This window comes from Oncorhynchus nerka, linkage group LG28 (assembly GCF_034236695.1).
Source record: "Oncorhynchus nerka isolate Pitt River linkage group LG28, Oner_Uvic_2.0, whole genome shotgun sequence".
Classification (NCBI taxonomy): domain Eukaryota; kingdom Metazoa; phylum Chordata; class Actinopteri; order Salmoniformes; family Salmonidae; genus Oncorhynchus; species Oncorhynchus nerka.
Window position 1 is genome coordinate 43,006,129 of NC_088423.1, and position 15,057 is coordinate 43,021,185.

The 15,057-nt window shown below is 42.4% G+C and overlaps 1 protein-coding gene across 2 annotated transcripts; it reads left to right on the forward strand.

The window, feature by feature from the left end:
* The first annotated feature begins 6,274 nt into the window (after positions 1-6,274).
* On the forward strand, positions 6,275-14,473 carry LOC115113246 (sphingolipid delta(4)-desaturase DES1-like). Of its 2 annotated transcripts, none has more exons than XM_029640689.2 (3): positions 6,275-6,535; positions 11,354-12,096; positions 13,352-14,473. In XM_029640689.2, the coding sequence occupies exons 1-3, from the start codon at positions 6,454-6,456 to the stop codon at positions 13,496-13,498; spliced, it is 972 nt and encodes a 323-aa protein (XP_029496549.1). In that variant the 5' UTR covers positions 6,275-6,453; the 3' UTR covers positions 13,499-14,473. The 2 variants fall into 2 exon arrangements, with proteins under 2 accessions (XP_029496549.1, XP_029496550.1); XM_029640690.2 differs by lacking the exon at positions 6,275-6,535 and adding an exon at positions 10,359-10,490.
* The last annotated feature ends 584 nt before the right edge of the window (positions 14,474-15,057 follow it).

Here is a 15,057-nt window from a genome sequence, read left to right on the forward strand (position 1 = left end):
GCCATGTCAAGAATAAATATGCAGTGTGTATAAACAGTGTAACTAAAATACAATGTACAGTAGCAGAAATATTATGAGCTACATTAGGGATACAGTAAATACAGTGTGAAACGGGAAGTGATCAGTGATTAAATGTCTCTATAGCATGGGATAGCAGTGTTGGTTTTGTGTGTGTGTGTGTTCGTTAGTATGAGGTGTGTGATAGCTTGTGTGTATGTTTTGAGTGAGTGAGTGTTGATCACCTGGTACATGGCTAGTGATGGCTGTTCAACCGTCTGATGGCCTGGTAATAGAAGCAGTTTTTTAGTCTTAGTCTCGCTCTTGGCACTGATGCACCTGTACTGACTCCGTCTGTCGGACAGTAGCCAAGTGAACAGTCTGTGGCTCGGATGACTGAGGTCCTTAATGATCTTCATGGCCTTCCTTTGACACCAGGTGCTGTAGGAACTTGAAGCTTCTGACCCTATCCACTGTGGCCCTGTCAATGAGGAAGGGGGCATGCTCTCTCGTCTCCTGTAGTCCACGATAAGCTCCTTTGTTTTGTTGACATTGAGGGAGAGCTTATTTTCCTGGCACTATTTCGCCAGGGCTCTAACCTCCTCACTGTAGGCTGTCTCGTCATTGTTAGTAATCAGGCTTACCACTAGCAGATCCACAAAGTTCTACAACTGCACCATCAACAGCATCTTGACTGGCTGCATCACAGCTTGGTATGGAAAATGTACCGCCATCAACCGCAAAGCGCTACAGAAGGTGGTGTGTACAGCCCAGTCACTGGGGCCAAGATCCCAGCCATCCGGGACCTCAATATTGGGCGGTGACAGAAAAACGGTACCAGAGCATCGGCATTCGGAACAAAAGTCTCCAAGACAGCTTCTACCCACAAGAAATAAGATGGCTAAATAGCAACAAGATTCTAAATAGGTAATTAAATGGACTATCTGCACTGACCCTGACTCGATGCACACTCACAAGACTATATATACTGTGCTCATACCCCTTGACTTATTCCACATTTTGTTGTGTTACAGCCTGAATTCAAAATTGATTAAATATATTTTTTTCTCACCCATCACCTAATACCTTTTTTTGCACTATTGGTTAGAGCCTGTACGTAAACATTTCACTGTAAGGTCTACTACACCTGTTGTATTCGGCGCACGTACACTTTGATTTGATTCGATCTACACACAATAGCCCTTAATGACAAAGTCAAAACATGTTTTTAGAAATTTTAGCAAACAGGATGCATGTTTTGGAATATTTTATTCTGTATGGGGTTCCTTCTTTTCACTCTTTAATTTGGTTAGTGTTGTGGAGTAACTACCTTGTTGACCCATCCTCAGTTTTATCCTATCACAGCCTTTAAACTCTGTAATTGTTTTAAAGTCACCATTGGCCTCGTGGTGAAATCCCTGAGCAGTTTCCTTCAAAATCGACAACTGAGTTAGGAAGGACGCCTGTATATTTGTAGTGACTGGGTGCATTGATACACCATCTAAAGTGTAATTAATAACTTCACCAAGCTCAAATGAATATTGAATGTCTGCATATTTATTTGTTATCCATCTACCATCAGTGCTCTTCTTTACGAGGCATTGGAAAACCTCCATGGTCTTTGGTTGAATCTGTGTTTGAAATTCACTGCTCGACTGAGGTCCATTACAGATAATTGTATATGTGTGGTACAGAGGTGAGGTAGTTATTCAAAAATCATGTTAAATACTAGTTTTGCACACAATGAGTCCATGCAACTTATTGTGACTTGTTAAGAAAATGTTTTGAACTTATTTAGGCTTGCCATAAAGGAGTTGAATACTTATTGTCTCGACATTTCAGCTTTTCATTTTTTATTCATTTGTAAAAACATAATTCCACTTGGACATTGTGCGTAAGCCATTAACTTCGATAAGGGATCATATCTTTCATCAATCTGTCATGGAAAGAGCAGGTGTTTTTCACGTTTTGTATACTCAGTGTATACACACATACATATACACTGCTCAAAAAAATAAAGGGAACACTAAAATAACACATCCTAGATCTGAATGAATGAAATATTCTTATTAAATACTTTTTTCTTTACATAGTTGAATGTGCTGACAACAAAATCACACAAAAATGATCAATGGAAATCAAATTTATCAACCCATGGAGGTCTGGATTTGGAGTCACACTCAAAATTAAAGTAGAAAACCACACCACAGGCTGATCCAACTTTGATGTAATGTCCTTAAAACAAGTCAAAATGAGGCTCAGTAGTGTGTGTGTGGCCTCCACGTGCCTGCATGACCTCCCTACAACGCCTGGGCATGCTCCTGATGAGGTGGCGGATGGTCTCCTGAGGGATCTCCTCCCAGACCTGGACTAAAGCATCCGCCAAAACCTGGACAGTCTGTGGTGCAAGACATGATGTCCCAGATGTGCTCAATTGGGTTCAGGCCTGGGGAATGGGCGGGCCAGTCCATAGCATCAATGCCTTCCTCTTGTAGGAACTGCTGACACACTCCAGGTCTAGCATTGTCTTGCATTAGGAGGAACCCAGGGCCAACCGCACCAGCATATGGTCTCAAGGGGTCTGAGGTTCTCATCTCAGTACCTAATGGCAGTCAGGCTACCTCTGGCGAGCACATTGAGGGCTGTGCGGCTCCCCAAAGAAATGCCACCCCACACCATGACTGACCCACCGCCAAACCGGTCATGCTGGAGGATGTTGCAGGCAGCAGAACGTTCTCCACAGCGTCTCCAGGCTGTCACGTCTGTCACATGTGCTCAGTGTGAACCTGCTTTCATCTGTGAAGAGCACAGGCGCCAGTGGCGAATTTGCCAATCTTGGTGTTCTCTGGCAAATGCCAAACGTCCTGCACGGACTTTGGGCCCTCATACTACCACCCTCATGGAGTCTGTTTCTGACCGTTTGAGCAGACACATGCACATTTGTGGCCTGCTGGAGGTCATTTTGCAGGGCTCTGGCAGTGCTCCTCCTGCTCCTCCTTGCACAAAGGCGGAGGTAGCGGTCCTGCTGCTGGGTTGTTGCCCTCCTACGGCCTCCTCCACGTCTCCTGATGTACTGGCCTGTCTCCTGGTAGCGCCTCCATGTTCTGGACACTACACTGACAGATACAGCAAACCTTCTTGCCACAGCTCGCATTGATGTGCCATCCTGGATGAGCTGCACTACCCGAGCCACTTGTGTGGGTTGTAGACTCCGTCTCATGCTACCACTAGAGTGAAAGCACCGCCAGCATTCAAAAGTGACCAAAACATCAGCCAGGAAGCATAGGAACTGAGAAGTGGTCTGTGGTTATCACCTGCAGAACCACTCCTTTATTGGGGGTGTCTTGCTAATTGCCTATAATTTCCAACTGTTGTCTATTCCATTTGCACAACCGTATGTGAAATTTATTGTCAATCAGTGTTGCTTCCTAAGTGGACAGTTTGATTTCACAGAAGTGTGATTGACTTGGGAGTTACATTGTGTTGTTTAAGTGTTCCCTTTATTTTTTTGAGCAGTGTATATAAACTCAGCAAAAAAAGAAACGTCCCCTTTTCAGGACCCTGTCATAAAAATATCATATCTAAAAATCTAAATAACTTCACAGATCTTCATTGTAAAGGGTTTAAACACTGTTTCTCATGTTTGTTCAATGAACCATAAACAATAAATGAATATGCACCTGTGGAACGGTCGTACAGACGGTAGGCAATTAAGGTCACAGTTATGAAAACTTAAGACACTCGAGGCCTTTCTACTGACTCTGAAAAACACCAAAAGAAAGATGCCCAGGGTCCTTGCTCATCTGCATGAACATACCTTAGCCATGGTGCAATGAGGCATGAGGACTGCAGATGTGGCCAGGGCAATAAATTGGAATGTCTGTACTGTGAGACGCCTAAGACAGCACTACAGGGAGACAGGACGGACAGCTCATCGTCCTCGCAGTGGCAGACCACAAGTAACAACACCTGCACAGGATCAGTACATCCGAACATCACACCTGCGGTACAGGAAGGCAACAAAAACTGCCTGAGTTACACCAGGAACGCACAATCCCTCCATCAGTGCTCAGACTGTCCGCAATAAGCTGAGAGAGGCTGGACTGAGGGCTTGTAGGCCTGTTGTAACATCACCGGAAACAACGTTGGCTATGGGCAGAAACCCACCGTTGCTGGACCAGACAGGACTGGCAAAAAGTGCTCTTCACTGACGAGTCGTGGTTTTGTCTCACCAGGGGTGATGGTCGGATTTGCATTTATCGCCGAAGGAATGAGCATTACACAGGCCTGTAATCTGGAGCGGGATCGATTTGGAGGTGGAGGGTCCTTCATGGTCTGGGGCGGTGTGTCACAGCATCATCGGACTGAGCTTGTTGTCACTGCAGGCAATCTCAATGCTGCGCGTTACAGGGAAGACATCCTCCTCCCTCATGTGGTACCCTTCCTGCGGGCTCATCCTGACATGACCCTCCAGCATGACAATGCCACCAGCCATACTGCTCGTTCTTTGCGGGATTTCCTGCAATACATCTTATAACTCTTCTGCAGTAACATCTCGTACACCAAGATACTTCTCTGCAGCTGCCACCTCCACTCATTAAAACCCACTACCCCATTCCACTACTTTGACCCTATCTGCTCCTGCACCATGCCAACGGCCTGGGAGGGCGGGACACCACCCCTCGACACACCCTGTGACTCTTCTGAAGTCAAGTTTCGTATACCAAATATATACCCAAATACTTCTATGCAGCTGCAATCGTAACATCTATTTTCTGAGATGTATGTTCCATTTCTGTGGTAGTTGATAACCATTGCTATGAAATCGAAGAAGCCAACCTTACTGAAGCATAAATCACTCGTTGGCCTATCCCTCTGTGCTGGCACAAATCTACTCATTGGGATCATCTCAGGATCCCTCATGCTTGAACCATCCTCTACTTTCTTCACTGACTCGGCATACGACACCTTCTGCACTACTCTGACCACTTCAACCTGCCTCTCTCACACCGGACACTTCTGATCCTGCAATTGCACCCTTCTTCTTCTTCTTCTATGATATCATCACTCTTACTCCCTTCAAATGTTCTTTAATATCTACTGTGGACATAGATATTGGGACCCCAGTGATGACTCTCCTCAATCTAGTGTAAGCACCAGGGACATGGCTTTTAATCTTCTTCCCATTAAGCTTTTCCATTTTCAGAATCTTCTCTTGCTGAGCCTGGCTACCACAACATATGAGCAATCTACCATTTCCAATGAACCAAGCTAATTTGACTTCACCTACCTCCTATGTCTTTCCATTACTGACCATTCCAGTCCTTGCCCCTCATCCTCCCATACCATCAGAACTGACACACATATTATTCACATTACAGCACAGCCTTTGCTTCACCAACTTTTTCTGAATTTCCTCCATTTCATCCGCACTACTCGCTGCCATTTCCGACTCTCCAATTTAACAACCTTACCCCGGTCCTCTTCTCCACCTGTCTCTCAAAGGCGACCCAATTGCACTCTTCTCAAGTTGGAGGCGTGTAAACTGAATTTTTTATTGAAAGAAAGAAAAAGTGGACGGGCAGGCAAGTCCCAGCCCTCAATAAAATAGGCTAAATTACCAGAAACCGTGCACTGCACTGTATGCACCCATATCTACTGGGTGAAATTCCATAGTGTGCCATCACAGCAGCAAGATTTGTGACCTGTTGCCACGAGAAAAGGGCAACCAGTGAAGAACACACACCATTGTAAATACAACCCATATTTATGCTTATTTATTTTATCTTGTGTCCTTTACCATTTGTACATTGTTAAAACACTGTATATATATATAATATGACATTTGTAATGTCTTTATTGTTTTGAAACTTCTGTATGTGTAATGTTTACTGTTGATTTTTATTGTTTATTTCACTTTATATACTCACTTTATATATTATCTACCTCACTTGCTTTGGCAATGTTAACACATGTTTCCCATGCCAATAAAGCCCTTGAATTGAATTGAATTGAAAATTGAGATTGTGTGAAAGGGTTAGGCTGGATAGGGTTGGGGTAGCGGGGGAGGGAAGTGGTGTCTAGGGCTCTATTTTGCCTTAGAGGAACAGGACTAATGAAGAGAATTGAATGTAGGTAGGTCGTGACTGGCCTCACACTCCAGTACAGGAGGTGGTGGTGTATGCATCTTAAAAGTTGGATGCGATCCACCAAACCACTCTCAAAGAAGAAGAACGGCGCACTGCGTGATCTGCATTCGGAGTCTTTTCAGTGAGTCATTCACAGATGCGATTCGGTTCCCGACGTTTCGCAAACGACCAATCCTCATTACTGCGCACACCCACAGGGCCGGAGAGGGTGTGAGTCCGTTAGGTAACCAGGGAGTGAACTTGACACTTTTAGTAAAGCAAATGTTTTGAGACGTTCATTTTCTGTTACTTACACCAACAAAAAGATATGGGTAACCGTGTCGCTCGTGAGGATTACGAATGGGTTTATACAGATCAGCCACATGCCGACAGGAGGAAAGACATTTTGGGTGAGCAATCCCCACACCCCAGTAACGTTAGAAGCTAACATACTCATGTGTATTTTTTTTTAAACTAGACCTGATATCTAACTTGTTAATGTAGAAACCAAATGTGGTTTGCTTAGCAAGCTCATGAATCAATAATTTAGCGAATGTTTATATTGTCTTGCATCACAGCTAGCTGGCTGCTAACTACTAGTAACTAACGGCAATCCTCTTCATCTTCTGTGTGGTACAGTTTGCTAGCTATGTAGCTAGCAGTAGGTCATTGCAGCCACGGATTCATGGTTAGCTAATTAACTAACGTCAGTAAATTAGCTAGTTAGCGAACATTGGCTAGTTACTTACCTTGTTAGCCAGACAGGGAGAGGGGTGTTAGCTAGCAGCTAATCTAGTTTCAACAATAACTGTTGCCAACAAGTAGTTAACGTTTTTCGTCGTCTCGCTAGCCAGGCCAATTATTCGGTGTAAAGATTTCTGTGTACGGGTGTGGTTTTGCTAAATATTGCCTAGTTAGCTATTTCTCCAATTAAGCACAAACTGGAAACCGTTACAACAAAGTCTCTGCCATGACCCGGGCCCTTGACTCACTGACTGCGCCACTCCCTGAAATTGAACAGTTAACTCGTCAGCCTGTAACGTTAAGCTATTTGGAGATTACACGATGGTAAAGATTCAAGAGAAAAATACCGTTGGCGTAAGCTAGTAAAATGTAAAATCATGAAACTAGTTAGCTACAAATAATGATATGTATTATTGTTTGCCAACTCGCCCGTTGAGCATTGTCATGGGAATGGAGTGACACAACTGTAACTGAGAACAAAGGGGCGGGGGCAGCACGTACAATTAGAAAGGTAGCGTTGCCAGACGTAAGCCAGAGGCACTGGCACAGCTGATCTCTAGGGCTAGTGTGCCGGCCAAAGTCTTGTGGGTGTGGTACCTGTACTCCCTTGGCCATAATTACCGTGGCCTTCTTTTGAGGTGAAGAGGACCCCTGTAATGAGCAGCAGGTGGTCTTCTGTATGCATGGTCTTGTCATGGATGATTGGGGTTGAGTGGGCTTTCTGAAGGTCCAATGTTGATATAGTGCATTATACCAGCAGTATTACTGTATTTTGAAACTTGATTGCTGACTTGCAAAACATCCCTTTGTGCTGAGTCCGGGCTCTGTCGATGTCATAAAGAACTCATTGAAAAAGGAAACATATCCTGTCTGAATAATTCATTGTATGCCCTGGGAGTACAGCAGCACCCAGGAGACACAGAGGGACACTGATAGTTTCTATCATAGAAACAGGGCGGCTACGGGCTACTATTTCAGTCTGGTGATGGCTTTTAACTTTTTATCTCAGTGTAGTTTACTGTAGGACAGCCCATGTAAGGTATTTAGACCCTTTCTGAGCTCATCACATTGAATCAAGCATGTAAAGGCTTATGCTAATCACATGATCAGTGATCACACATGCCTCAGGCCTCTCCCACCACACAGCCCCTTGACGAAACACAGACCAATGTAGCCTACACAGGAAGTGGCATTTCTTTGCATGGACTTGTCCCCTAGATTAATTACGATCATCATGGCCTCTCTTTCTCAGTAGCCTATTAAACAAACAAAAAAACATAAGCACTCTTGAAATATGAATAAAAACACTATGATTTTTTAAAAAAAATAAAAAACTATTTACAACTTTATTTCTAGATTTTCAGATATAACAACAAAAACAGTACAACCACCAACCCCTCATTCTTCCACTCCCACCCTCCACCCACCCACCCACCCACCCACCAAAGCATCTATAAAAGTAAATTAAATAGGAAAGAAACTAAAAGTAATAGAAACAAAAACAATGGGGGGAGGACATGTTCTGATTGTGAGCTCAAATGGCCACTAGAACAGCTTACTAAAATATGCAGGTTACACTAGTAAAAGACAGGCTCTCCACGTATTGTATTAATGGGGACTAGGTTAAGTCTAACTTTTGTCGGGAACATGTTGCTTTTGTCCATCCACACCAGACGCGATAAGGACACACAGGTTGAAACACCAAAACGAACTGAAACAACTATTAATTTGCAGACAGGTCAAAACGCATGAAATATTCATGGCCATTTAGCTAGGTAGCTTGCTGTTGCTAGCTAATTTGTCCTTGGATATTAACATTGGGTTGTTATTTGACCTGAAATGGACAAGGTCCTTTTTTCTGTATCTTTTTAGAATTTTCAGTCACACACAATCGTGTGTTCTCTACTCCAGTAATTAATCCACAGATGAAAGGTGAATCTTACTTAGTTTCTAGTAATCTCTCCTTCAGTCTTCTTCTGTGGACTTCATATGGCGATTGGCAACCAACTTTAAGGTGCCCCACCAACTGGACTGGCGTGTGGACCTCAGTTCATCTTTCAAACACCCATGTGGGTATGTGCTCCTAAAAACCAATGAGGAGATGGGAGAGACGGGACTTGCGGTGCATCAAGCTTCAAAAATAGAACCACGTTCTATTTTAGCGCCTAGCTACGCTGACGCTCGTTGACGTGCGCAAGCAGTTTGGATGAAATGATTGAATAACGTGCATGTCTACATTTATTTTGCAATGCTCGCACATGCAACGCGGGCGATGTGGTCAGGAAGTAACGTAAATATTTTGAAAACCATTATGCAAATGTGGCTCTGTTATATCTTGGAGACTTCTCTGAATTCTAAGATTTCTCACAGATTCTCGCATCCCAGAGGAATTGTCAGTTCCCAGAAGTGGTAAATCTGACCTTTAGAATAATTAGTCCAGACATCACACCAAAATCCAATCAAACTATTATTTTGATCACTCCACAAAGTGATAAGAAGTGAAATTGGATAGGATCACTGGACTATTGTCAGCTAGCCAGCCCACCACCTTCCACCTGAGTTTTTCCTGTCTCTGTCAGCCTTTATCATCCTTATCATTCAGTACTACTGAGGAAACCAACCGAAGTGTGTTACCCTGTGATGGGACACTGCCCAGAAAGCCAACAATGTAACTTCAATTGTTGAGTAAGATTTTGGTTATAACTAGGGCTGGGAATTGCCAGGGACCTCGCAATATGATATTAGCATTATACTTAGGAGCCGATACGATATGTATTGCGATTCTCACGATGTGTTGCAGTTCGATACTGTGATTTTTATTGCGATTTAATGTTCCAAACATATTGCTCACCATATGTCTGTCCTTTGCTGATGGACATGCAAGAGTCGTGAGAAAACAAGTTTTGATCGGTTATGGAAACAAGTGCTGTAATTAAATTAGGTACCTATTTAAAAAGATGGAAATGTTTTGGTGCAGGTACAACCAACTAGCACAAAAATAATGTAGCGACATTGTCAAAACAATACGATATATATCGTGAAACACATTGGGATATTATTTAACTGTCAAGTGTTTTTCCTCCCCATCACTAGTTATATCTTTGCCTTGATAAACACCACCATTCCCCATTGTTACGAAGTTGAAAGTTCATTCATCAAGAAGCACTGCAGTGAGTAGGCTGAACAGTCCTGTCTGTCCACACATCCATTATAAAGTAGCACAGTAAACTCAAGGTCAGCGTGGCTCGTCTTTCACTTTCTAGTTTATAGCCTAGTTAAATAAATCCATGTGATAATGTAGGCTAGGCCAACGCATACGAACAAAATAATCTGAACTTTTGTCCACTGTAGTAGGTGCTACTAACACTTAAAACAATTTTTTTTTTTTTTAAGTAGGCTACTACAAGCTGGTGATGTTTAGGTCTCAGAAATTGTGGGTGGATTAGGAAGTATCACCACATTGTTAGAATAACTTCTCCCTACCTGCTGAATATGTTTCCCTATTCCTTTGTACATAACTCACATGTATGTGTTTTTGTCAAACTTTTCAAACGGGTGTTTATGGAGAGGTCTTCAAGTTCTACATTTCACCCATTCTCCATCAGCTGTGAAATCAAGGCAGTAAGGATAAGTCAGTTTCTGTTTGGTGTTGCTTCCCTTTACCTGTTATGTGGTGTAAACTGATAGGCCTGCATCTAAAACCCTCCGCCCTCTGTAACCACCCATGTCCCAGTCTTGACCTCCTGTATAATTTGTTCTCATGAACATGACATTTTTTTTTTTGAGGGGTGGACCCCTCACCCCACAGTTTGGGAACCGCTGCTGTAGTAAGCTGAACCCTCAGTGCTTTGCTTTTGTCAATCATCGTCTGGGCCCTAGTGGTTGCAGGCGTAGGCCTAATCTGAAACCACCCTTTGTGCACATTAGGTTACTTTTTAGTCAGGAGCGATAAGATTCATTCTCAGTGATATGACTTTATTGTCACAAAATGTAAGTTGAGACTGGCAGACTGCTTTATTTGCAAGTGGAGGGTGGATTTGGTAACCTTGTTTACATTGCCCTTATTCTTTGAAAGTACTTGTATCATTGTGGTCTCATATCCTGGTGTGGCTGCTAGCCAAATAAGATACTGGTATAATTAGAGGAGTTTTGAATTGCAATTGCCAGACTGTTCCTGCAGGCACCTTTTATAAATTGTGTTTTGTAGTTGACCGTTTGGGATCTCTGGGCCAGTCCTGTCTGGGCTTTAGGGGGCCATTTGACTGAAGTAGCAAAGATGCAAAACTCCAGGGCTTGAGGTCCTGCAAACAGTTACAAAGATTACAATTTGTAGGAAATGGCTGATTGGTTTGTAGCAATTAAAGTTCTGAATTGGAATGACATTACAAGAAAGGAGTTGTGTATCAGTGTTTTATGAAGTCTTGATTAGTGCTTTGCCAAATTTGAAAATTAACCAAACTTGTATTCTTTCTCTTCTCTAACAGCAAAGTACCCAGAAATAAAGACACTCATGGGGCCTGATCCCAGGCTGAAGTGGATTGTTTGCATGATGGTAATCATCCAGTTCTTAGCGTTCTACCTGGTCAAAGACCTGGACTGGAAATGGGTCCTGTTCTGGACTTATGCCTTTGGCAGCTGCATCAACCACTCTATGACCCTGGCCATCCACGAGATCTCCCACAACACGGCATTTGGCAACAACAGGGCCATGTGGAACCGCTGGTTTGCCATGTTTGCCAACCTGCCCATCGGGCTGCCGTATTCTGCCTCCTTTAAGCGCTACCACCTGGACCACCACCGCTACCTGGGAGGAGACGGTATAGACGTAGACATCCCTACTGATTTTGAGGGCTGGTTCTTCTGCACACGCTTCCGCAAGTTTGTCTGGATCATCCTCCAGCCTCTGTTCTACGCCATCCGCCCTCTCTGCATCAACCCCAAGCCCATCACCGGCCTGGAGCTGGCCAACGTGGCCGTGCAGCTGTCCTTCAACGTGGCCCTCTACTGGTTGTGTGGAGCCAAGCCTGTGGTGTACATGATGGCGGGCTCCTTGCTGGGAATGGGCCTGCACCCCATCTCTGGACACTTTATCGCCGAGCACTACATGTTTCTCAAGGGCCATGAGACCTACTCCTACTATGGCTCCCTCAACCTGCTCACCTTCAATGTGGGCTACCACAACGAGCACCACGACTTCCCCAGCATTCCAGGACGTAGGCTACCTATGGTATGGATGTTGAAAACAACATTGGGGGGTGACTGTATGGAGAGGGAAGACAGAGCAATGTAGCATTATAACTGTTGTCATCCAGTAAACACATATAAAGTATGTAGAAAAGATAATTGACCTATATATTTTAAATAATATTATATTTGACAATCACCAACATAAAAGCTAGACAGTCAGGGAGAATTAAAAATTCCAAAAACAATTTAGCAGTATTTATTTTATTATGTTTCAGCAAAAGGACACAGCATTAGCCATGGCAAAATGCATAGAATTGTAGGAAATGAGCTTTAAAACTGCAACATTTTCTCTTGGCTCCAAGGAGAAATTAGTATAATTGCAGGAAATTTGCTTAAAAATCCCCATTTCTCTAAAATTCAACTCTGCATCATGAGTATTCTTATATGATTCAGGACTGCTGTGATTTCACTTTATCTCTTGTAGTTCCCCTGATTGGTACTGAGAGGTGAAAGGGGATCCCAGATATGTCACATGGGGTAAAAACCTGAAGCTTCCTGTTAGAACTTCCACTCACCGCCTAATATTAGGGCATGGACGATACTAGTACTGCGACGCTCGTCCGTGTCAAGGAAACTTTTTTAGGAAAGTCTTAATGTTGGAAACCAACATCATTATGTTGTTGCGTTTTATAAAAAAACATTTTTTTAAAGCTTTAGCATACAATATTTTACATACAGTAGGTTTTTAAATTACCAAAAAGTTTAGCCTGCTTTGTGTTTTCTTTTTTGCCATGGAAAAAATATTGCGAGACTGGTATTGTCAAGGTGAACCAAATATGGTGATGAGTGGAAGTCCAGTGGCAGGCAGAGGGGAAAGATGAAGCTGGGCTAAAGTTCTGCTTATTTGATCATCGATTAAACATCCAATCTCTTACAGTTTTTGGTTCCCTAAACAATAATCTGTTATGAGTGCACTAAGTTTAGTAGAATTGACCCTTTGCCAAAGTATAAAAAAATTATATTGTTTAGAAGGAGTGCAAGGGCGAATTGAGTTATTGCACACGGGCACTTCTGGAAATATGTGTTCCCTAATGGAAATATGCAAATACATGTTAAAACATGCCAGGATCTCGCTAGCTTGTGCTTGGCTCTGCCCACCTTCTTGTTTTTTCTGACCACTGTGTATAATTGGTTCCCAATGTCAACAACGTATGTCCTAACTTGGGTTAGTTATAATCATCTTTGATTGTAGCAAGCTAGACTAATGTTTTTTCATTTTCTTCCGCTAAACCTAGGTGAAGAAAATAGCATCAGAGTTCTATGATGACCTGCCCCACTACACATCGTGGGTGAAGGTCCTGTATGACTTCATTATGGACGACCAGCTCAGCCCCTACTCTCGTGTGAAGAGGAGGCTGAAGGGAGATGTCAAGCAGGAATAAATCCTTCCCGCTCTCCTACTCTCTAACAAAACGACACTGACGCACCTGACACCAGCCCCAACTCGCCACCAAGACTTTTTACAGCTTTTGCATATTAATACACATTTGCACTGAATGTGAAGAGAATGTGTGGACAGGACATGTATGTAAGAATTTGTTCGGTCAGTCCTTACAAACAAAATAATTTGTTCAACTACTCATTACACACAATTACAGTTGTCATTTCTCCCATTTTTTTTGCACTTGTGGTCATTTTATAAACTTGTAATGTGGACAATTTTTTCCAGTCAAATTTGATTCCAGAATTAATTTAAATGTATAATTGACATCTTTAGATTTGAGTTTTGCGCCTGTTTCTGCACGTGTAGAATATATTAGATCCTGTTTTTTTTTTTATTATAGTTTATTATTATGATCACTCCGGTTTTATTTAGTCTCTTGAAAGAGGCTGAAAGAGGCTGTATAGCGATATGCAGTTAACCATTTCAATGCTACTGATCTGCATTTGCTGTGGATAGTTTGTTCTCTCCTCACTCAATCGTAAAATGTCCCTTTCATTCCATGTAGACGGCACTTAGCACATGACTGTGTGTGTAGACATATTGACTTATGTTCTGAGCTTTAGTTTAGCCCATTTTGATCCAAGTGCCATTTTATATTGTGATTTTTGCCAACAATAATTGATCCAGATAGCCTGAAGCACCAAGTTAATTTGCTCTTTGCTAAATGTCATTTTTGATACAATGGGGAGAAAGCTAGTTCAAAGCAAGGTTAGGTAAGACAAGGGCCGGGATTCAATCGATCATGGGTTGGAGACAATGCAGATTTGAATCTCAGCCAAGGTCAAACGTTGTCTTTGTTTTGTTTAGTTGAGCTTTAACAGAAAGACCAAATGCGGCCTTAAATGTGTAAATTACTGTAATGGAGAAGAATCATTCATATTTTGTCTGATGAACATAAACTTTTCCAGACTTATTTTACGGGTTCTCCTTCTATAATTAATACTAAATCTTAGAAATATACTGCATGTTAAAGCTCATTTAGATTTTAGACTAGTGAAGTCTTTTGACAGTAGCTATATTGAGTTTCTTATGGAAACCCAATCGAGGGCCAAATTAATTGAAGCCAAATTTCCTTTTGTTCATATACTGTATGCTTTCATATTTTTTTCTTTAACACTTGATTCTGAAAGATTATTTCCAATTGTGTCCTTAACATTTTTCAAAGCAGTATGCAATGCCGTAAGTAGCCTAATTAATGTGAGAGAAAACAAAATGGCTTTCTTTAGCAGTGATTGACCTCAAGAACAGAGCAGTGCCCCCTTAATCCTAGAGTCCGAAAGCTACTCAAATGTTTAACTTTAAAGTAGCTACCAATGAGGTAGTGGAACCCAATTGATGCGTCACATTATGCAAACCATGATGTGGATGAATATTGTCCAAAGTAGAATGGAAGCTTGCTGACAGCAGTGCTGAATCACAAATTGACCCTTAACCCTAGACACTCCATGTAGATCTGGAATTAACCTTAGCAGTATGGTAATAGCTCCATCTTGCCAT

Bases quoted from the DNA above. Each gene is read 5' to 3' on its own strand.
- LOC115113246 (XM_029640689.2), top strand. From the start codon at position 6,454: ATGGGTAACCGTGTCGCTCGTGAGGATTACGAATGGGTTTATACAGAT. The intron at 6,536-11,353 runs GTGAGCAATCCC...CTTCTCTAACAG, and splicing joins CAGGAGGAAAGACATTTTGG to CAAAGTACCCAGAAATAAAG. The intron at 12,097-13,351 runs GTATGGATGTTG...CGCTAAACCTAG, and splicing joins CAGGACGTAGGCTACCTATG to GTGAAGAAAATAGCATCAGA.